Source organism: Perna viridis, chromosome 4 (genome assembly GCF_037379345.1).
Source record: "Perna viridis isolate PV_CMFRI_1.1 ecotype Kerala chromosome 4, ASM3737934v1, whole genome shotgun sequence".
NCBI classification, from domain to species: Eukaryota; Metazoa; Mollusca; class Bivalvia; order Mytilida; family Mytilidae; genus Perna; species Perna viridis.
Window position 1 is genome coordinate 5484720 of NC_142448.1, and position 24566 is coordinate 5509285.

A 24566-nucleotide genomic window follows, 5' to 3' on the forward strand; every position below is an offset into this window, starting at 1 on the left:
ACAAATTGCCATACCACCAAAGGAAGGTTAGGATTGAATTTTGGGGTTACGGCTTGAGCCTTTTTTTTTTAAATTAGGGGCCATTATGGGGGCCTGAAACAAGCATTTGCCATATGTCCAAACAATAATTTGAGTAAAAGTGAATGGATCTATGAAATAGTTTAATAAGGCATCATATCACAAAAGGAAGACCTGATTGACTTTAGAGGTTGTGACTTGAGCTAAGTAAGAATAAGGGGGCACAAAGGGACCAGAAACAAGTATTTTTTCTGGTTTTTGGATAAGAATCTCAGTAAAAGGGAATGGAAATTGTACAACAAGGCGCAAAACCCCCAAAGGAAGGTTGGAATTGATTTTGGGATTTTTGGACCAATTTAGGAATAATGGCCAAAAAGTGATCACTTCTATTCTGGTAAAATTCTTATCATGTGTCAAATATCTAATTGTTATCAAAGTTCAAAGCTGTATCAAGTTTGAATGGTTTGTCCATACTTGCCCCAACTGTTTTGGGTTCAACCTCTGCTGTCGTATCAAGCTGTATCCTGCGAGCATTTTATTTGGTGTTTATTTGTTATTTAGTGGATTAGTGAATTTTTAAATTTGATTCTGTGTAAGAATCAGGCACATGATTTTTCTTAATTTGTTTGTTTTTTCCTTAGATACATTCAGTACATCTAGAAAACAACTGAAATGCTATTTAAATTATCCTGAAGCATCTGTGATTTAGATATTTTACATAGAAAAAAAGTGCAGAAAAACTATCCAAATTTTTTCCATATTGCTACTTGATTTGACCTATCAACATTTTAAAAAGGATGAGTTTAAAACACTTTGATGGTTGTTTTGGAGGGTTAGGAGATATAATTACTTGGATACTGCAATAAAATCTCTGCGATTTTTTTTCCATGTTCATTTTATACACATTTTGCCTGATTCTTTGACAGAGAATTACTATAATTATATTGAGTAAAATTTTAATCTTTAATACCAGAATATATCAAGAACCATGCGTAATTGACTTATCAAGCATCATACTCAATTGACATATCAAGCATCATACATAACTGACATATCAATCTATATACTCAATTGACATATCAAGCATCATGCATAGTAAATATATCAAACTTCATACATAATTGGCATTTCAAGCGTAGTAAACATATCAAGTATTGTACATAATTAGCATATCAAGCATCATGCACAATGAACACATTAAGCTTTATACATAACTGACTTATCAAGCATTTTACCTATTAAGTGTCATACATATACCCCCACCCAACAAGTGGTTGGTTTATTGGAATCAACTCGTCTATTTGTTTGTCCAAATTTTGTTGCAGTTATCTCGGCTCCCAAAAGATGTAGTGATTTTAAATTAGGTGTGTAGCTTTTAGATGAGGCATACATTGTAAGAAGTTGATTTTGGGTGCTGCCCGATATCAACTTCTTGTATGAGTGGGGGTATCCACGACAACACATGCAGCTTCATGTTAATTTTGGCATATATTTATGTATTTATTAATGATTATAATAGAGATATTGCCATGTGTTGTCAATTGTTCTGGTCTTTCTATTAATCCTTAATATGTGCTTCTTTGTGCTGATTTCTGATTCAACTTGACATCTTCTGTTATCTTGGTAAATACAAATGTTTTCTTCAGATAACTGAGTCCTTACCAGGAGTCATGGTGACTTGTGCAGAGAAACTCAGTATTTATGAAGAGGAAAAGAATGCTAACTTTACATGGAAATTTATAGTTAAATCAAAGGTTTGTATTACAGAAATCTGATATACTGTTTATTTGCGAAGAGTATAAAATGCTGCATATGTGAACATATTATACATTATCATTTTAGCATTTATAGTTGATGTATTTGAATGATCCATAAAGTTGTGGTACAAACTTTGACAAGAAAAAAATAAAGCTAGAAAAAGCCAGAAAATAGTGAGAACATACATGAAATGATGAAAACATAGTAAATCCACTTAAAAGCCCCAAACATGTGTATCAGACAGTTCTGACCATTCAATTTGTATTGAGAATGATGGAAGAGGTTTACCATGGAAGAAGAAAACAAGACATTGAAGATGTTGCTATTAAGATTACCAACATAGTAATCTTAAGTGTTGGAATTTCTCCTTATGTTCATTATGCATTTTTAATTTTAGAACATCATTTGTTTTCAGATGCCTTTAGAAAGGATAGCGTTATTATATAACAGAGATCGTCTCCATTTCAACATCCAGAGTAGTGGTGCAGATAAAGGTAGTCAGATATCTCCTGGCATCATCTTTGAAGATGTTGATAATACTGGTAACCCATGTTATATTGTGAGAGTAAACTTTAATGGCACCATGTTTGGTTCCTTCAGTCAGTGGGTTGTATTTGACTTTGGTAATCAGCCTTATTTAGTACGTAAACTAGCTGTAGAGGTGGGAGCTAAATCATCACATGAAAAGGTCAAGTCACTGCGTCAAAAGTTACAATTTGACCGATGGACTAGTGAGAATAGAGAAATAGTCAGATTTGATACTAAGTTTGTTGATGAGCTTGGAGAGAAGCTGAAGAGACAATACAAAGCCCCATCATCATCTGAAACTGTTGTAACACAACATACAGTTGCTACTGAACTTAACAGGAATAACTATCAACACAAGATGCATAACTTGTTAGAACTGGAAGAGATAGAAAGACATAAAATTATATCCAGGTATGAATTCTTAAAAACACTGGCTAAGTGTGGTGAGTATATAGTAATCACCATGTCTGTTATTATACTCCTGCTCCGAAGGATAGGGGTATACTGTTTTACCCTTTTCAGTGTTACTTTTTCCACAACACTTTTTTCCGTAACAGTGTTCTCAGCAACTACTCACCACAGCGTCTTGATATTTTAACACATTGTATAATGTGTTAAAATGCAAAGCATATTATTTTTAGTTGGATGTAGTGTTCAGCAGGATTTCCTGTGTCCCTTTTTTTAGTTGTATTCAGTTGAATCTCAAGGAATTTAATCTATTGTTATTTGTTGCTGGAGGAGGTTTTCTATTTAAATTGGGTTCTGCAAAAAATGGACCTAAAGGGTTTTTTTTTATTTAGATTGACGTAGAAGGTTAATTTCTCATTCAAGTTGGACATTTCTTCTGTTATAAAATTCTGTGTCACGAATATTTAAGATTTTAAAAAGCATTTAATATTTTCAGTCTATAATAGGCCTAAGTAAAGCCACACCCTAAAAATCAACTTTTTTATTTCTTGTCCAATTCATGGAAATCCCTATCTGTATTTTTCAATCAGCACTGGAATATTTTTCTCCGTTTTTTTTTTTTTTTGAGTAGCAAGAGGTCAAAGGGACCAAAAATGTCGTTTTTTTAAAAGACTCTATTTTCTTAGTTGCATATAATTTTAATGAATTTTTGTAAATTATTTCTACAAGTATGCTAGCAGATTTACTTTTTCATTAGCTGTTTTTGAGATAATGGGGTCTAAAAGCAGAACTTTTACTGAAATTGAATGTCAAAATATTTAAGGAAATAATTTTTTTTGGTCTATGAAATAAAACCTCTATCACATGGTGTACACTAAATATTGGGCATTGAGTTATTTCAAATAGACTGAAAAAATACAACAATCATTCCTTATAATTTAATTTTCATATCAAAATTCAACGAGTAAATCAATAAAAAAAGGTTGAAGATGTAATAAGTCGCATTACAAAATTTGATCTGAGATTTTTTTTATCCAATCAGAAAGTATCTTACTTCTAAATTATTGTACAATATTATATCCAAACCAGTTGTTGTGTCCATAATGAATTGTTATAAGTCCCTTTGTTTGAAGTGTGTCAAAAACTTATATTGTGTTGACACTTGCACCAAGTAAACAGAGTTCAACTTGCTGTGGTTGTATCATGGTGCACTTGGCAAAGCTTTTTGTTACCATTTATGCTGAATCGCATTTGGCTTGCATGGTCACTAAATCATCCCTATGCATCCTTAGGAATTTCTGAGTTATGTAATGTCAGTGTCTATCAGAAATAGATTACAGGATAATCAGATTCAGCACATTAGAGTTTAAATTTGTAACAAAGAAACAAGATACTACCTATTTTGTTCAGTTGCAATATTTTTGATACTCAGGATTTTCTTAATCAATAAAATGATAAATGAGTTTTGACTTGCAGATGTATGATTCATAATATATTTATGGGACTTACATTAGAAATTGAAAATACCCTTGGTTAGTGTTGTGAAACATTCATAAATAAATAAGGGATGAATAAAATTTAAATTTTTTTCTTTTTTTTTTAACCCAGTATGAATAGCATTGATCTGGCAATAAAGATACCAAAAATGGGAGCAAATATTGTCACATATGTTATTAACATAATAACTAATTAAATTAGCCTTTTTTTTTATAAATAAAAATGTTTTTTTTTTTTTTTTAATATTGCAGTTATAACTTGTGTACAACGATAGAATTACAGAATGCTATACAGGGTACAACATATTTGTATGCTCAAAGTGGAGAGTTGTTTGCTAAGGTTCCACTGAGGGATTATCTGACCGAAGATACTGATGCTGGTAAACTTATACTTACAAGTGTACGAACTGTTCTACTGGCAACTATAAATCAGAATGACAATACAGTTTATGAAGCCATTATTGTTGGGAAGGAGAATTATGATTATGATGGACGTGGGAAGGAGCACATATTTATTGCTTTATCTCCACAGTTTGTTACAGCCATGAGTAAGGTCGGACATAAGAATGGATCAGAGATAGAAGTAGAGATACAGTTCCAGATGGACAGAGGATTATTTTGTATGATGCACTATGCTATAGATTGTATAAAATCTTCGGAGACTGTTTTCCCAGATATATCTAAGATAAATCCACAGTGGAATGAGAAAAATGTCATAAAAGTCAGGTAGGATAAAGTAGACCTTACCTTGTAAAAAGATTTTTTTAATTTTTCTAAAACTTTGAATGAACATACTCGGAAATTTTAATATAAAAAACATAGGTCCCTTAACTTGATTTTGAGATAATTAAGCCTTGTAGTTTTACAGTACAATTTTATATGTCAAAAATTCTTTTAAAATGATTTAAATGTATTATTAGCTCACCTGGCCACAGGCCATGTGAGCTATTGCCATCACTTGGCGTCCGTCGGTATCGTTGTCTTTAACAATTTCTTCAAACATCTTCTCCTCCGAAAGTAGTGAATAGATTTGCATGAAACTTATAATGACTGTTCCTTAGAGTATCCTGCACAAAATGACCATTTGGATTTTTGATCAGTTAAAAGATATGGCCACCGTTACTAAAAATGGAACATAGAGCTCAAGACAGCAGATTTTTGCATGTATCTCCAAAAATGATAGGTTTAGCCAAATTGGTATGATCTAATTAAGTATAGAGTATGGTCATATATTTCTGCTGTGTAATTGGTATGATCTAACTAAGTATAGTTTATGGTCATATGGTTTCTACTGTCTTAGTTAAACTTTGAAATTTTTTAATTTTTTTTCTTGGTTGCCAGATTTAGTGGGTTTTATGGTTTGATAAAAACATAAATTAATATTTTCCATCAGAAATTACCTTTAAAGCTGAGATTTCAGAAATCATGTAGCTAAGTAAATGTAATTAAACAAAGTTCATAGAAATGCACAAATAACAGAACCTTCTTAGTATAGTATTAGATTTTAAGATAATAATACAATTGTATGATTTCAGTTCCAACATACTGAATGGAGATCAAATACAGGCAGTTCAACATATTGTAGCTGAAAGAACAGGTTATACTCCTCCATTTGTTATCTATGGAGCTTTTGGTACAGGTAAAACAGAGACTATGGGACAGGCCGCTATGGTTTTATTACGAGAAAGACCTGATTCTAGAGTCCTCATCTGTACCCAGTCTAATAGGTAAGTTGTCATGACCCCAATTCCTCATCTGCACCCAGTTAAATGGATGAGTTATGGTAACCCTAGAACCATCATCTGTACCTAGGCAAATGAATAAGTTTTCTTTGCTTAGAATCTTCATATGCACCACCAAGTTTAAAGATTAAGTTTTTTGAACTTCCTCATATGTACTTGCCTGTACCCAGTCTAATGGTTAAGTTGTCTTAACCTAAAAATCTTGCCTGTACAAGAATCTGTACTTATATGCAGTTTAAATGGTAAGTGTTCTTGTACTTAAGTCCTTATTTATACATATTTAAAATGGTAAGTTTTCTTAACCTAGAACATTTATCTGTTATCAATCTTAAGAGTAAGTTGTCTTAACCTTGAACCCTTAACTGTAGTCAGTCTAAAGGGTGGGTTGTCTTAACCTAGAACCCTTTTCTGTAGTCAGTCAAAAGGGTAGGTCATCTTAACCTAGCACCCTTTCCTATAGGCAGTCTAATGGGTAATTTGTCATAACTTAGAACCCTTTTCTGTAGCCAGTCTAATGGGTAGGTTGTCTTAACATAGAACCCTTTCCTATAGTCAGTCTAATTGGTAAGTTGTCATAAATTAGAACCCTTATCTATAACCAATCTAAAAGGTAGGTTGCCTTAACCTAGAACCCTTTCCTGTAAACAGTCTAAAGGGTAGGTTGTCATAACCTAGAATCCTTTATCTGTAGCCAGTCTAATAGGTAAGTTGTCTGAACCTATAACCCTTACCTGTACCTGGTGTAATGGGTAATTTTTCTGAACCTAGAATCCTTGTCTGTACCTAATGCATGAGTTGTTTTAACCTAGAAATCCCAAGATCTACAAGGAAAAGCTATACCAATTACGCTAAAAAGTTTTCTGTTGTTCATGTTCTTTGTTTTAGTTGTGTGATACAAAATTATTGATAATTGTAAACTACGATATTAAGTCTTTGAGATCTATGGTGGCTGGTTTGAATGATTAACATATTGACAGTGTGAGTGAAGATTTCAAGGAACCATATTATTTTTACCTGTATCACCAATGGTGAAAGCAGGTCTAGTAGACACTCAAAACTGTCTGTTCAGCTGTCATGCTTAGGGGTTATCGACTTTGTGTAACTGTAATCACAATAAGTACTCAAAAAGTATTAAACCAATTTTATTTGCATAGTGATTATATATATATATTTAGGACATGTACCTCCTACTGTGGAGCAGTTTGTTCAATTTATTCCTACATTTTAAGGGTGTTGGAAGTGAGATATGTTTTTTTTTTCAGCAGTGTATGCTATCATTAAGACATTACACATGGAAATTTGTAACCTACACTTTTAAATTTATTTTTTTTTTAAGTTTTAAGTTTTAATTTGCTTGGTGTTTACATACATATTGAAGACACTGACCAATATACAACAGTGACAAAGGTTCAGACATGTATTGATCTTGTTTTTTTCAAATGATAATGATTTTTAATTTACAAAAACAGAAAATTGGTTTATATGTTGATGTAATGCACTTATTTCTCATGGAGAGTTTACTACTGTGAAATAACACAAAATGAAACAATAATCCAAATAACTATTATATCTCTCTTCAGTGCAGCTGACCTGTACATAACCAAACACTTAGATCCCTTCCTGACGAGAACTAAACAGACACACTTGTTACGTAGAGTATACTTTACTGAGAGACGAGTAAATACTGTGTCACTGACAGTTCAGAAATATTGTCTCATATCTAAAGACAAAACCATGTTTGAAGTACCAACTAAGGAGGACATTATGAAGCATAAAATACTAATTGTGACATTATCAACATCTCTTGTTCTTACTAACATAGAAATACAAGATTTCTTCACACACATATTCGTAGATGAAGCTGCTCAGGCTCTAGAAGCTGAGACAATAATGCCACTGACACTGGCTTCTGATAAAACATGTATCATACTAGCTGGAGATCACCAACAGATTAGCCCTAAAGTCTACAATATTGAAGCCCTTAGACAGAAGTTTAACATGTCCTTGCTAGAGAGACTCCATCTATACTATGACTCATACTCGAACAGAATGGATAAGTCTGCTTCCTTAAACCTCCTATTAAGTTTGAACTATCGTACCAAGATGGAGATATTAAGATTCATATCCTCTGTATTTTATGGAGGACCTGATAGACTTATTTCTCAAGCCAACCTACCATCTGTGTTGGAAGTTACTCCTCTGATGTTCTATGGAGTACAGGGGGTAGAGATACAGGATACAGACAGTGTGTCATACTATAACACATCAGAGGTACAGGAAGTTGTAGAACGTGTCAAAGAATTGTATGATACATGGCCTTCACAGTGGGGACCAAGACAAGCCAAGGATATAGGTGTTGTTACTCCATATTACGACCAGGTATCAAAGTTTAAACATTTGAAATGCATAAAATATCTGTCACATATCAAACTACAATGCATGATTTAATTGGAGCCATAGAGGGAAATTCTGTTGGGTTTGATTCTTTTCACTCAATTATGTCAAGAGTTTTAAAAATGTAAGCCAATAAAGTGGATTTTTTTTTCTGTTTAAAAGTTGATTGTTAAATTCTTTTTCATTACAGTATTTCACAGAAATGAAATGATATAGACCATGTAGACCAAGGTTTCACTGCGTTCTACTAAGGAAAAAATATATACTTTTTAAACACTTGTTGGGAGCTTTTCTTCCCTTTGAATCTGCTATAACCTTTCTGCACTTTAAGAAAATTCCTAACCAAAATATATGAATAGATGTGAATAGTTTTACTTGTGCAAACAAAACATGTGCTTCAACCTAAAGGAATCCAGGGCACTGGTATGAAGACTGCAAACATATCCTCTCATCTCTTTTTTTGTCATATAAAAAAAACTAGAACAATGCATTCTACTTTTTTAGGTACAACTTATCCGTAAATCACTGAGAAAGAGACATCCTGACTTGATTAATGTTACTGTAGAAAGGGTCAATAATGTTCAGGGTATGTTCTAAAGACATTGTCCTGTTAAATATACTTTGTATATTTATGTCTTAATTCTCTTACAGCACATCAGCAACAGAATATATGACATAAATAAATACCTTTAGGTCCAATTATACATCTACAACCTAGGGTTGACAACTTATGAATATCTATGTTTTGTTTTAGCAGTAATTGAACACTTGTCTGCATGGAAAGATATATGAAATATGACGGTTACAACAAAACCCATAATTTATCCACATATCATGTGGTCAAAACTTGTGTAGTAATAATCTCTTTAATTATAAAAAAAAGGCCATTGTTAACATATGCAAGAACACTAACAACAAACAAGGGAACAAAATCCAAAACAATGCCTGTACAGTGAACACAAACATATGAGAAGGGAAATTTTCAGTAAGAATGTTAATAAGAGTAACTAAAAACAAAATACATTGAAAAGCCTTTTATTATGGTAACTTATGATCAAATTCCCAGAATCACTCAATTTAAGTCTCAAGGTTTTTCTAGTGTAGGAAGTGTAAACCTCAGTATTGTCTGAGGGTTGCAAAATAAATAAATACCTATAAACAACACATACTAAAATACAAGTATACATTACATGTAAAAATAGTTATACATCCATGTATACATTTTCCAAAAGTGATAATTTTAATTTTGTTTTAGGTAAAGAATTTCGAGCTCTGTTTATATCTACTGTAAGGACAAGGAGTCTAATTGATAACACATCAGAAGATGATATCCGTGGAGACTTTGGCTTTCTCTCTGATCCTAAGTTACTTAATACAGCACTAACCAGGGCACAATCATTTGTTGCTGTAGTTGGTGATCCTGTTGCCCTCTGTGCTATTGGGGAATGTACCAATGTATGGAGGACATACCTTCAACATTGTCGTAACATGAAGAGCATCCGGCCAGCATCTATCACAGTAGAATTGATCAAACAACAGGTTTCTAATATGATGAACTCTACAACAGCTAAAGATAAAATGGCTAAAATTACACAGAGTCGTAAACCTGTCAGTCAACCACCACCATTGTCTAAACCACAGAAGATGCCTCCGTGGAAAATGGCTGCTGATGAAACTGTTAATAATTATAATAAACCATTATCTACATCAGATAAATCAGTCTATAACTACAGCATATCTTCTGATGGAGTCTTAAAGCAGTTAGCAGATATAGATCAAGCATTACAGAGCGGGGATGTTCGTGTTCAGGTTATTGATAATCTGGCTGTGGTACAGAATGGAAAGTCAAGTACAAAAAGCCAGCTGTCAGCAGGATATTTGAATTCTTTAATTGCATCTAACCCCTTTAAATATAGACAGTGTATTCTAAAGTATTGGGATAAAAAATGGTATGGTCAAACTGTGGATGCTAAGTTACCAAATATCAATATTTGTAGTCAGAAAGATTGCCATGGAGCATTCCCAGGAGATACTGTTGTTGTGGAGATGTTAGAGGATGGTGAAAATGGATCTGTAATTGGTGTTTTAAAGGATGGATTTGATTGGTCAGAAAGAGCATTTGTTTGTCGTGTGGATCCCGAGAACACTGGTTTACTGATACCAGTGGATTCTGGTATTTGTACTATGTACAATGTTATTACACCAACTCATGTCAACCGAGTTAACAAAGGATATGTGTGTGTGTATTCTCTGATTAAGAATGGTAAAATCACATTTAGTAACTATGAGAAAGTAAACATTATAGACCCATGTGATAAGTTGTTTGTTGTTAAGTTCCTGCAATGGGACAGTACACTGGAAGTGCCATTATGTGTTGTAGTGGGAGTCTGCCAGATGACAGATACAATGGACTCTGTTATTGATGCACTAAACATTGAATATGATATACCTGTTTCTACAACCATACCAGAGGTTGATAACATGTATCCAATAGATTATACTCTTCCAGGAGATGTCTTCTCCACCCATACAGACATGAGAGATAAATGGACATTTACCCTTTCTTCTCCAACACAAGAGACAGCTACTGCTTTTAACATTGAAGAAACTAATAATGGAAATTATGTGTTAGGTATTCATACGTCTGATGTAACAAACTTTATCAGTAAGGATAGTCCGTTAGATCTGGCTGCAAAAAAGCACAAGATTTCCACTGTTTATCCTGGAAGAGCTACACAGCCAGTTATACCACTGAAGCTTGCGCAGAATGTATGTAGTTTTAGGACTGGAGCTGACTGTCTTGCTTTATCCGTATTTCTCACTGTACAGAAAAATGGTGATGTCATAGGAATAGACATAAAGTCAACCGTCATTAATTCTAAACAAAACTTTATATATCTTGAAGTTGAGGAAATTTTGAATGAGTCGTCTGCAGGTGATGATTATTTGAAAAGTTGTATCTTAGTACTGTTTTATATTTGTGGACAATGGAGACAGAAACGTCTTGGCAATGCTGGTTTGTACTTTGACCTTGACATAGAAGAAAGGACAACCCCTGAAGCTTGTATATTGATGAAGGAAGTAATGCTAGGTGTAAATTGTCACGTGGGACAATATCTTCTTCATAACCTTGCTGATATAACTCCTTTCATCTGTCAACCTCCTCCCAGAGAAGTAGTCTTGCAGGTTTGGAAGAAACAGTATGCCTCTGATGCTCTGAATAGTATTGCTCTAACACAGCCTTTTCTTAATATGGGCAATGTCTGTAAATGTAAAGTTGCCTGTACATGTATTGTTAGCTTTTTGAGGCAAAATAGCATTAGGATAAATGACACTTTCAGTCTGTACACTATCTTTTATGATGCGTTATGTCAGGCTGTTGAAGATGGTGATATCCATACTATACAGAAAATTGTTGTCTCAGCTGAGTCACATCCACAGCTAATGGTAGCTTATCAGAAACTAAAAGAACTATTAGATATTCCAACTTATCAGTGTGCTGGAGCTTCCAGTCCTTTAGATTGTGGTGTTTTCAACCTGAATTTATCCAACTTAGTCAATATGACAAATCCTATGTGTAACTTCATGGATATAGTTGTTCACCGTCTTCTTAAAGCAGTACTTTATCAACAGCAACCTCCATACAAAGTTGATGAAGTTCGTAATCTGTGTGAAGTGATGAATTTTGCTAACAGAAATAATAAACTTTTTGAACAAGCTTTAAATGACGCTAGTTTGTGTAAGGCTTTAGAATGCAGACCATTGGCAGTTTATCCAGTCATAGAATTAGTCAATGAAACAGAAATAAAGCTATGTTTTCCAACAATTTCCACAATACCTGTATGTCAACAGACATTTTCATTAGACCTCTTAAAACCAGTTACTATTATCATGGAAAAACAGGATGTCGTCAATGTTAACTTCAAAGGTCGTTTTTATGACAGTGAAGGCTTAATTAGGGATACCGAAAGTAGTATTGGTACTCAAGTTCTTAATCCAGATCAGTTTATCAGTAAGATTCCATCTTTTCATTGGCAGAAATTGATTATTGCTGTAAGAGAAGAGAATGCAGAGAAACTTCAAACATCAGCTTCATTGCTGAAGTCATCTGTTGTGGAAACTACTAAAGGGTTATACTGTCCTGAGGTATCATCAGAACTTCTGGTTAAGGAAGATAAAAGTAGACATACTATAACAATGGAAAGAAAATTCTCTGTTGGTAACGTTCTTCTTGTACAACTGTCACATGACAAGTCATCAGGTATACCAATACCTATGATACAACTCATTAACTTAACACCTTTGTTGGACATCTGTTTAGAACATCGCTGTAATCCTGTGTCTTGTTTTACCATCAATAAAGATATAGAACCGTTATCTCAGTACAACGATGAAGACTCATATAAGAAAGCTTGGCTATCAGTACTTAATCTAGAAGCTTCAGAACGTGCCGTATCACTTGGTGAAGCTGTTGTAATTCATAACATTATCATGATTTGGCAGGAAAGTAATGATTTCAATTTAGCTACATTTACTCTGCCTGTGGAATTCTGTGTACGGAGACAGTTATCTTTCAGTTGCCATGGTTATTTCTGTATCAGGTATAAAGGACTAGACATGCAGCAGGACCAGTCTATTAATGAGAGAACTGCTTTAGTTATCAACAATGGAGTGCCTGTAACATGGGTTGGACATGGTATATTACTGAGAGTAGACCAGCAGAATGACTCTATCAGAGTTCAGGTCAAGTTGACTCAAAGCTCTGTCAAATTACCAGTCCAGTTATTGACAGCTGTGTCCAAGACATTGCCTTGTACAGTGGAATGGATTCCGAAGTGTCAGGAGGACATGTATGTATAACTTCATGTTATATAGTGCTATAGAATGTAAGATAAACTTTGGTGTAAAACTCATTGATACATGACTCACTTCACTAGGTAATAAGGGCAATAGTTTATTTTTTACCAAAGGAGAAAAGAATGAGTGTATATTTATTTTTAAGTTATCAAACGCTATCAAAATTTAAATAAAAAATTCTATAAATATTATGTGGTTGTAGGATAGTATTGAGGGAAGTTACTCAAGCCTAGTTATGGGAAAGTTATCCTATTTTTTACAGGTTTATAGAGGAAGCGTTGTTGCTGATAGCTGAAAGTTCACAGCTTGCTCTGGACATTGCTAAACACAGAAATCCAGTTCCATTAGGTTTGATTAATTTATTTTTCCGTTTTTAGCTCACCTGGCTGAAGGCCATGTGAGCTATTGCCATTACTTGGCGTTGTCATACGTCGTTAACAATTTTTCAAAACTCTTCTCCTCTGACACTACTCATCCAATTGGAACCAAACTAGGTTTGAATGTTCCTTAGGGCATCCTGCATAGATCTGATATGGGGATTTTTGATCTGTTAAAAATATGGCCACCATTACTTAAAATAGAACATAGGGGTCTGACAGTAGTTTTTGGCATATATCTCCAAAACCATTAGTTCTAGCCAAATTTTGAAAGAGTAAAAGTGTTCAGCATGATAAAATCTATCTGTGCTTTAATTTTCGCTTTTTTGGGGGTTTTTTTGCTGTTTTTAATGTTATTTCTTTCAAAAATATTTTCCTTTGACACTACTTGGCCAATTAAAACCAAACTTAGTATGAATGTTCCTTGGGGTATCCTGCAAAGAACTGATGTGGGGATTTTTGAACCATTGAAAAACATTGTCATTGTTACTAAAAATAGAACATAGGGGTCAGACAGTAGTTTTTCGCATATATCTAAAAAAAACCATTAGGTTTAGCCAAATTCTTTCAATTGCTGAAATGATCTTTATTATAAGGCCTTTAAAAGTTCAAGGATCAAGGTTGTCAGGTGACTCATAAGAGTTATTGCCCTTGAAAGATGACAAATGACTTTTTTTTTTAAGTTCTCAGCCAATATCTTGAAAACTATCATACCATATTTTCTGGACTATAAGTTGATGTTGAATATAAGTCAGATGGCTTAATTTTGACCAAAATCGACTAAAAAGACAGAGATAAGTCGAATTTGGCAGACAAGTCCAGGGTCAGAAGTGTGCATTTATATTGTAGGTGTCAGTCGAGACTCGAGTTGAGCAGTTTGTTTTTAACAGCATATTAATTATTCCTGTGATGTTACTAAGTATAATATTTCTGAATTAAATTAATATTTGTGTTTTTGTTAAAGTGTACCTTGTCCACAACTTCAATTATTTTTACTGAATGGCCTGTCAATGGCTCTGAAGCCTTAGATCATCAGGTGAACGAAATCATAAACATTTCAAACATGGGCACCAGCGGGAAATTCGTTTCATGAATTGGTCATAATTATGAGTGGTAATTAATAAACATTACCTGGTATTACAAAATACAATAAAAAATAATTGTTACCTGCAAATTTGGTTGCAATTAGCCATTTTGATAACACCTTAACTAATTATAATTTGAGCCACATGCGAATGTGTTACGACATACCATAAATGGGTAAATTTGCATAACTCCAGAACACTTGATAATCTTCCCAGTTAAGAAAGAGTTTTGTTCATGTATCTTTTAGAGTTTGTTTATGTATTTTAACGGTATCAAAGTTTTTATTAACATCATCATATTTTTTCATAAAGGATAGCGACAATTATCAATAATATTTGAATTCAATCGCTGGTTTGACTGTTTGAGTGACTGCTTTTGTTGATTGCAGTTTACCAAAAGTTTTGAATTAAACCAATCAAACGTTAACTAAACAAATCTAATGAAATGCATTGTAGATAAATATTTTTTCTTGAAAAAGTCGAAGTGGATGATAAGTCGAGGCTGACACTTTGCTGAAAAAAATATTGACTTGTAGTCCGGAAAATATGGTAGATAGAATAAAATTTTCTGTTGCTGCCATGATCCTTGTTATAAGTCCTTCTTGAGTCAAAATTGTTGGACAACTCCTTGTTAAATTTATTGCCATTGAAAGACAAAATTTTACCAGTTGAGCGATTCAGGCTTCTGGGAGCCTCTTGTTAGAAGTTATTTTAGTCTTTATTTTTTTAATAATGTGATGTGACTAACATATTCATTTGCCTGATTGTTTCAGATGGTAGTAAAATCCCTGCAGTGAACCCTGAGGTCATTAAACAACCTACCTTGGATCACAGTCAAGAAGAAGCTTTGAGTATGGCTTATACCAAACCTTTTTCTGTAATAAGAGGTGCTGCTGGATCTGGGAAATCTTCTTTGGCTGCTCGTTTGACTCTTAATTTTGTAGAGAAGAATCGTAGAACACCTAGAATTGATATGAAACCTCAAGTACTAATATGTGGTCCCTCAGAACAGACACTTGACTCTATTGCCGGTAAGTTTTATACCTGAGGTATTTCAATGAAATATCCTGAAATAATTTCAGTTAGACTACTTGTTTTTAAAATACTATCAAACAATAAGGTTATTTAACTGTTATCATCATTTTTAGCCTTCAACAAATCAAATGTAAATTTCCAGCTGTACATTATACACTTCCTACTGTACTGTCCTATCATACCTATTAGATACTGGTGGCTGCTCCAGTTATTGTTTTTTTAGTTCACCTGGCCATAGGCCATGTGAGCTATTGCCATCACTTGGCATACATCATTATCTCCTTTGTAGTTAACAATTTTTCAAAACTCTTTTCTGCAACTACTGGACCTACCAGAACCAAAGTTGGTATGAATGTTTCATAGGGTATTATGTATAGAACTGATGTTGGGATTTTTTATCCTTCAAAAAACATGGCCACTGTTACTAAAAATAGAACATAGGGGTCAGACAGAAGTTTTTCGTATGTATCTCCAAAACCATTAGTATAGCCAAATTCTGACAAGGGTTAAAGTGTTCCGCATGATGAGATTTATCTGTAGTCAGTTTTTGTCCCCCGCAAAGGTATATGGAAATGCCGGGCTTCCGTCCGTCCGTCCGCTCGCATTTTTTTTTTATGCTTTTACCAAATAAGTTTGTTTTTGGTATGTGGCCTTATTTTGAAGAGTTACAGATAAAGTTCGATTTTGGTTACATTTGAATAATTTTTACGGAAGTTATGGCCCTTGGACTTAGAAAACTTCAGTGAATTTACAGTTTTCCTCACTTTTTTTGTAATGTATTTACCAGTTGATTTTATATTTTGTATGTAGTCTTACTATGAGAAGTTACAGATTAAGATCGACTTTGGTTACGGTTGATTGATTTTTATGGAAGTTACGGCCCTTGCACTTAGAAAATTTCAGTGAATTTACAGTTCTCCGCATTTTTTTTTTCACAGAGACATTGGAACACTGTTATTTTATTTGTTTTAATTTGTTAAACCATGTTGGAGTTATTGCCTTTTTTTCGAAATTTTCTTGCTCTTTTTAATGTTTTTTCTTTCAAAAATCTCCTCTGACATTACTTGACCAATTGGAACAAAATTTGGTTTGAATATTCATTAGAGTATTCTACATTTTTGATTTGTTGAAAAACTTGGCCAACATTACTAAAAATAGAACAAAGGGGTCAGTCAGAAGTTTTTCATTTATATCTCCTAAACTGTTAAATTTATTCAAATTCTGATCAGGTAAAAGTGTTCAGCATGATGAAATCTGGTGGAATTTTCATTGTAATCATTTAAGCCTTGTTGGAGTTAGAGCCTTTTTTTTTACCATTTTTTCCCTATTTTTAATGTTATTTCTTTCAAAAATCTTCTCCTCTGAAACTACCAGGCCAATTAGAACCGAATTTTGAATGAATACTCCTTTGGGTATTCTGCATAGATCTGTTATGAGAATTTTTTATCCATTGTAAAACATGGCCAGAGTTACTAAAAATAGAACAAAGAGGTCAGAAGTTTTCTCACATATCTCCAAAATTGTTTGGTTTAGCCAAACTCTTTTGTTCGACGAAATGAAGTTTATTATAAGGCCTACAAAAGTTTGGATTGAATCAAAGTTGTTTGACAACTCCTTGTTAGTGTTATTGCCCTTGAAAGGTGAAAAATTATGTTTTTCTACAGCCAAAATCTTGAAAACTATGGTAAACAGAATGAAACTTTCAGTTGCTGAAATGATCCCTATGATAAAGCCTACAAAATTGTGGGGATCATAGTTGTGTGATAACTTCTTGTTAAGGGTTATTGCACTTGAAAAGTGAAAAATAATGTTTTTAGCAGTTTTCAGCCAATATTTTGAAAATTATAATAGAAGGAAAGAATTTTTCAATTGACAATAAGTCCTACCAAAGTCTTCCTTGAGTCAAAATCGTTAAGAGTTATTGCCCTTGAAAGTTAAAAATTTAACCAGGCGAGTGATTCAGGCTCCTGGGAGCCTCTTGTTTTATATTTTTCATGTGTTGTTAAAATTAAATCTTTAAATAGAAGTTAAGCTTTGATATAAAAAAACAAAGTTGGGAAGTTCTAACAATTTGAATAACCTTCTGCTGTAGTGCATTTTAATTTCTGTATGATTCCTTGTAGGATATCTTAAACAGTGTACCAACCCACCAAAGATAACTAGAGTTTACAGTGAGGACATTGAACAGAAAGACTTTCCGACCTATGGCAGTCATACGATTGGAAGTAAATTGTCGTGTGCTGTAATGACTGACCTTGCCCTTCACCATAAGATTCGTAGTTCATCAAGTCAATTCAGTGAGAGTATACAGGAACAGGACATGTTATTACAGTTGTATCCTGATGATATTGGTAGAGAGCAGATAGATGAGTATAAAGCCACCATTATAAAAGCAGAAATGGCTGAATTAAGAGAATCTGATGTTATTATGTGTACATGTGTGACCAGTGCTCGATCAAGACTTCGACAGAATAGTAATATCTTCCAGGTATAGAACAAGAGTCTATCTAATACCACATTACTTGATTAATTGACAGAATAGTAATATCTCTTCCAGGTATAGAAGAAGAGTCTATCTAATACCACATTACATGGTTAATTGACAGAATAGTGATATCTCCCAGGTATAGAACAAGAGTCTATCTAATACCACATTACATGGTTAATTGACAGAATAGTGATATCTCCCAGGTATAGAAGAAGAGTATATCTAATACCGCATTACTTGGTTAATTGACTGAATAGTGATATCTCCCAGGTATAGAACAAGAGTCTGTCTAATACCACATTACATAGTTAATTGTGTTCTGTGTTATTCCATATTTTTGGTAAATTGTGTTTTTTGCTGTAAAATACTAAGAAAAACAGAAATGATTTAAAGAGCTGAGCCCAAAGAACAAATTTAAAATGGTGTTAATATTGTATCATTTCAGATAATCATTGATGACTGTAGTTTGTGTACAGAGCCAGAGAGTATGACACCTATAATACTTAATAGAAATGTACAACAAGTAACATTACTGGGAGATATCCTTGGACTTAAACCAGTGGTACATACCAGAGCTGCCAGACTGTTGGGTCTACAGACATCACTAATGGAACCTTATGTTGATAAAACTATTGACCTTAAGTTACAGTACAGAATGGTAAGTCTGAGTGAGAGAAATGTTGGGGTTTGTTTTCATATTTGTTTCATTTCATTCAGTGCAGTCAACAGACTTTTAAAAAATCAAGAAGACAAGAACCTTTTGATGTTTAGATGACACTTAAATCTGATGAAAATTATTATACTGTTCTAAGTCTACAACAAAGTAAAACAAAAACTGAACAATACCCTATAATACAAATCGCCATTCATCCAAGTAACAGCAGTTCAATATTGATACTGAAGAAAAAAAAAACAGAACATTTCAGGGGCTCACTTGAGGAAAACTGAAAACCATCAATAAAAATCCAGGAGTAAACAAATTTCAAACATCCCAGTTCTGAAAATGAGGGCTGATAGCCCCTGGACCTTAGACTATCACTAATTTGAACACCAGACATTCACTGAGAAACAAAATACAAGTTCATAACTTAATTATCAAATAACCTGATGCCATAACTTCATAATCAAATAATCACAATGCTGTTTTTATGTCTAAGACAGGACATATTATGGTATACCATTATGAAACTTTTGTGAATTGTTCATATCTATTGAAGTAAGCTCCCTTTCGATTTTCATAAATTTCAGATTTTTTGTGTCCGTGTGATGAATTTTTATACTTAAAAAAAGGGGGATTTTCAAGTTTTGGGACAATAACTCAAAAACGCTTTCACCTACTTTTATGAAACTTTGGTGAATTGTCTATATTTATTGACATAAGCTCCCTTCCTATTTGTATAAATGTCAAATTTTATGTTTCCGTATTATGAAGTTTTACTCTTTGCAAAAAGGTGGAAACAGCCAAGGAAATTTTTTGCTGCATAATCGTTAAAAACGGACCATTTGTTATTTTTGTGCCAAATTTTTTGTGCATTTTTTATTTATTTTTTTGGGGGGTGGGTTGATGGATGGGTGGGAAGGAGGGTATTTGACAGGGCTCACAGTATTTCTAGTTGATCATATAAATTCATTAAAAGCATAAGGACAAGTTAAAAGGGCAAAGGGCGTGTCATGTGCTCAAAGCGCAGCTCTTTATTTCTTGATGTTTATGGTTTGAAAATTTAAAAAAAAATAAAGATCCAGAAAAAAGCCCATCCATGATATATGCAGAAAAAAGGAATGACTTTTACACTAAATATAGGGTATGAAAAGATAATGCTTCAAAAACTATGTAACTATAAAATTTTTATTTTTTTTTTTTTTATAAAAATCTTTTTTTTTTTTTTTTCAGCATGAGGGTATATCCGAGTTGTCTGCTGATTTATACTATAAGAACTCTTTGATTAGTCATGCCAGTTGGCAAAGAGGTGCACCATTGTTGACATTCTGGCCTAAAAAACCTGTTCTATTCTGTCAAGTTCAAGGTCAGGAGGAATGGATAAAAGATGTGAATTTAAATGAGAAGTGTATGTGTAACAGAACTGATGCTAACTGTACTGTAAGTATTTTACCATGATGGACTTTTGACTTTATGTCAGTCTTCTGATAAACAAGCTTTAATCTCCAAGTTATGCAACAGTATTTCTCTCTGACTACATGGGTTTGTATTTATAGATTCAACAACAATAGTGAGTTGATTATGAAATTTCTCACTTCAAGAGGAATAAATTTTCAATTTTTTTATTATCAAGTTTAGATTTTATATGAAAATTTATGTCTCAAAGTGTAATAAACATCACAATGTGTTTTTGACCAATGAAATTTAATAGACAGTGCAACACAAATTGCCTCTGAATTTCCACCAACTGGCATCATAGAACTAAAATCTCTAGAGACGATAAATATTTTTCCCACAGGTACCCATAAGTTTTTAAACATGGGACACAACTTTTTTGTCTTTTGATGTAGACTTCCTTTTTTCAGTATGCGAGTGAAGTACCATTAAAAAAATGGTAGCTAGAATTTATTACCTCAAAATGACCTTGACCTTTGAATTTAAGTTAATATTATTGGATTTTTAATTTTCAAACAATATATAACATGATTCTGTCCTTGTCATCATAACAGTCAAATGTATAATCTTCAGTGGCTCAAGTCAGCATAAAAATATGTGGGTGGGAGTATCCTTGTGAGTTTACTCACAGTATTTTTAGTTTATTTCAAGCATTATTACATACATGTATTATAAAAGTGAAGTTGAAATTAATTTTGGAAATTGTAGCATCTGCATTATGATTTACTGCTGCATGTATCCTTTAATTTTTGTTTACCCATAGATCTTATGGGAGTTAAGTACCTCTTGTGGACATGAAAGTAAATTATAAATATGAAAACTATCCTTCTATTGATAATTATTGAAAAATCAATCATCATATGCTAGTTAAATTGTACAAATCAATTAAATAATCAACCAGTCCCAGATGACTGTATCAATAATCAACCAGTCCCAGATGACTGTATTAATAATCAACCAGTCCCAGATGGCTGTATCAATAATCAACCAGTCCCAGATGGCTGTATCAATAATCAACAAGTCCCAGATGGCTGTATCAATAATCAACCAGTCCCAGATGGCTGTATCAATAATCAACCAGTCCCAGATGACTGTATCAATTATGGAACACCAGTCAATTTATTAAAATAAATAATAAAAAAATTAAGACATTATGTAGCAATAATTCTTCAACTACTGGACAAAAAAACATTGAAAAGGACAACATATATCAACTAAAGAGTGTCTGACAGAACAGGAAAGGTAGTCCAATGACAATAAAACCATATATACATATAAAAGATTCACCTTAAAACATGATCAATATCTATATAGATTTTAATTCATGTATTTCTTGCTCTAGGTAAGTGCTGTTTCCAGTATGATAAGGCACCATAACATTTCGGAGTCTAACATAGTAGTTCTGTCTCCATATCTTGCCCAGTGTCAGCTGATCACTAAAGGTCTTCTTCAGCAAGGTGTTTCTGGTGTAGAGGTCACCACAGTACAACAAGGCCAAGGTCAGTAGACATATTCCAAAGTATCAGATTTATGTTATACATTTATCTTGATAACAACTTCAATAGCATGATAAATAGAACTTTCAAACAAGACAGGTAGCACACATAATGGATCAGTACTGATTTTGGTAGCACACATAATGGATCAGTGCTGATTGTGGTAGCACACATAATGGATCACTGCTGATTGTGGTAGCACACATAATGTATCAGTGCTAATTGTGGTAGCACACATAATGGATCAGTGCTGATTGTCTATGTTGTCTTAATTGAACTATAGACATCTATTCTACATTTTGTTTTCTGGTCACTTGCAGGAATATATGATTACCTTAAAGAACAACATGAAGTCTAAATATATTTTGATTCCTTTTAAGCAACCATTATGTTTTAGGACGCCAGTGGGATTATGTTATAGTATCTTTAGTTCGTTCTTTGGAGACCTGTAAGATTGAGAAGAACCCTGGTCCTGATTGGATAAAGAAATTCCTGGGAGATATTGCTGACAGTAATCAGATAAATATGATGTTAACCAGGGCTAGACATGGACTTGTATTAGTTGGTAAGAAATAAACATTCTATTACATTTATAGTCAAGGGAATATTTTTTGAATGAAAAACATTTAAAAAGTGTAAGTCTTATTAGCAAAAGATAAGTTATTTAACTCTTGTGATCATAGCCTTGTTGCTGTGAATGGCCTAAAGACATAGTAGGACAATTTACATTCTAATAATAAGTAGAAACTTGCATTTATAGTGTTTATATTTGCCAACATGACAAGAAATATGCAGGTCTTGTGTTCTGGTTTATACAGTACTTATACTGACTGTTTTCAGGAAATGGTGATCTTTTACAAGTTTGTCCCTTATGGAAGATGATTATCAACAAATTACAGAACCAGGGACAGGTCATGGCTGCTGTAGATTTCTTGCGTTTGATTTAAAAAAAAAAATTGGTAATCCCTCAATAGTGGCAGACATAATGGATGTATACATACATACGCTTATATGTGATTGAGTAATTTGTTAAAAAATGTTGGGTTTTTTTTACGTTCTAGCATGACTTGACGTTAATGCTTATTTAAATACCCTTGCCAATTCTGTTTAGTTACATATAGAAATGATCTATGTGTAGGTTATTTCATTACTTAATAGTTAGGAAATCCGTATTTTGTTTTACCAATTTATTAATTACATGATTTTGATGTGAAATGTACTGTTTTATGCTTGATAAGTTCTGTACCTTGCCTTTTGTTTTTTGACAGTTGATTTAGTAGTTCTTTATGTTATGACCATTTTGTAGAATTTTTGCTTTCCATTAATTTCTTAAAGAATTTTGTAAATAGCCTATATGTTGCATTACTTTATATTGGCCCTCACACTTGATATATGTCTTTTTCCATGAATTATGATTTTTTGTTTGCTGTTAGATTGAAATGTTATCTGAATTCCTTCTTTGTATTTTGTTTGCGATCACCAAATTATCATACTTTTATTATTGACACGCTATTGGTTCACTTTATGTTAGCTACTAATTAAAAAGAAAATGTATGAGTACTTATACTATTGTGATTATTAACACACTTTAATTCTTTATTTTGTGCACCTTGTAGAAATATGGGAATAAAAGTTTTGGTCTCATCTTTGTCATTGATGATTAATCAAAAATTGTTTCTTGTGTGTGAAAAATTTTGATTCATTTCCACAATATAAACATATCTTAACTTACTTTCCAAAAGAAAACAATTGTTATCACATAAAACAAATGGTATTTTTATACAGAATTAATTTATTTTATAAACACTTGTAATAGTTATTTGAATTTGAGTATCTTATTTTTTTAAGCCCTTCAAAAGTCTTTAAGGATCAAAGTTTAGGCGACTCCTTGTAAGAGTTGTTGCGCTTAAAAGATGAAAAATTAAGATGTTTTTTTTTACATTTTTCAGCCAATATCTTGAAAACTATAATAGATAGAATGAAACTTTCAATCGCCGAAATGATCCTTATGATAGTCCTACCGAAGTCTTCTTAGTAAAAATTGTTGGACAACTAGTTAAATTTATTTCCCTTGAAATACAAACTTTAACAAGGTGAGTGATTCAGGCTCCTGGGAGCCTCTTGTTTGAAGGAAAAATTTCTACATTACCCCTTCCCGAACAAAAATGAGCAAAATTGTTAGAAATAAAAATTTTATGATACCCCAGCATAAAGAACAGGTAGAATGTAGTAATCATGATGTCCATTCGTCCTATGTCCTAATCCTCTGAAACTGCAGAATGGAATGATGAACTAACACAAAGTTTTTATCACATGATACCATTGTGCACTTCCTATTTTGTATTTCCATCTGAGTGACATTTGGAGATTTCCTGATGCAAAACAAGTAAACCAAGGGATCTTCTAATCAGCAACTCCTCTAAAACTGTTGAATGGAATTCAATGAAACTTATACAAATTCTTTATCACATGACACCATTCTGTACTTCTTATTTTATTTTTCAATCAAAATGACTTTTCGGGTTTCTGGTATAATTTCTAAAGGGAGCAAATGTAATCACCAAGTTAACTTTGTTCACAGTTTTTCCATCATTCTTTTTTTTTTGTTTTCTGCACAATACTCTAGTTAAAGTAGTTATGGGTATCTATGAAGTTGAACCACAATGTTTCTTACCACAAAAGTATGGTTGGATTGATATTTGGTTGTGTGGCATTGTAGAATACTGAGCAATTGTTCTAGCTTTCCAAGTAAAAATCTGCCCTACATTGTA

The 24566-nt window shown here is 33.1% G+C and overlaps 1 protein-coding gene across 2 annotated transcripts in view; it reads left to right on the plus strand.

The window, feature by feature from the left end:
- LOC148618605 (3'-5' exoribonuclease HELZ2-like) overlaps window positions 1-23439 on the plus strand; it is a 45416-nt gene extending 21977 nt beyond the window's left edge. For both annotated transcript variants that reach the window (XM_088577677.1, XM_088577678.1), the window contains 15 exons: window positions 1665-1772; window positions 2192-2715; window positions 4461-4934; window positions 5744-5935; window positions 7531-8329; window positions 8849-8930; window positions 9600-13194; window positions 13464-13549; window positions 15437-15694; window positions 17822-18186; window positions 18632-18844; window positions 20078-20284; window positions 21642-21798; window positions 22193-22360; window positions 22636-23439. In XM_088577677.1, coding sequence (XP_088433803.1) covers window positions 1665-1772; window positions 2192-2715; window positions 4461-4934; window positions 5744-5935; window positions 7531-8329; window positions 8849-8930; window positions 9600-13194; window positions 13464-13549; window positions 15437-15694; window positions 17822-18186; window positions 18632-18844; window positions 20078-20284; window positions 21642-21798; window positions 22193-22360; window positions 22636-22742 — 7335 coding nt within the window. In that variant the 3' untranslated portion in view covers window positions 22743-23439. The remainder of the gene's footprint in view (window positions 1-1664; window positions 1773-2191; window positions 2716-4460; window positions 4935-5743; window positions 5936-7530; window positions 8330-8848; window positions 8931-9599; window positions 13195-13463; window positions 13550-15436; window positions 15695-17821; window positions 18187-18631; window positions 18845-20077; window positions 20285-21641; window positions 21799-22192; window positions 22361-22635) is intronic.
- The last annotated feature ends 1127 nt before the right edge of the window (window positions 23440-24566 follow it).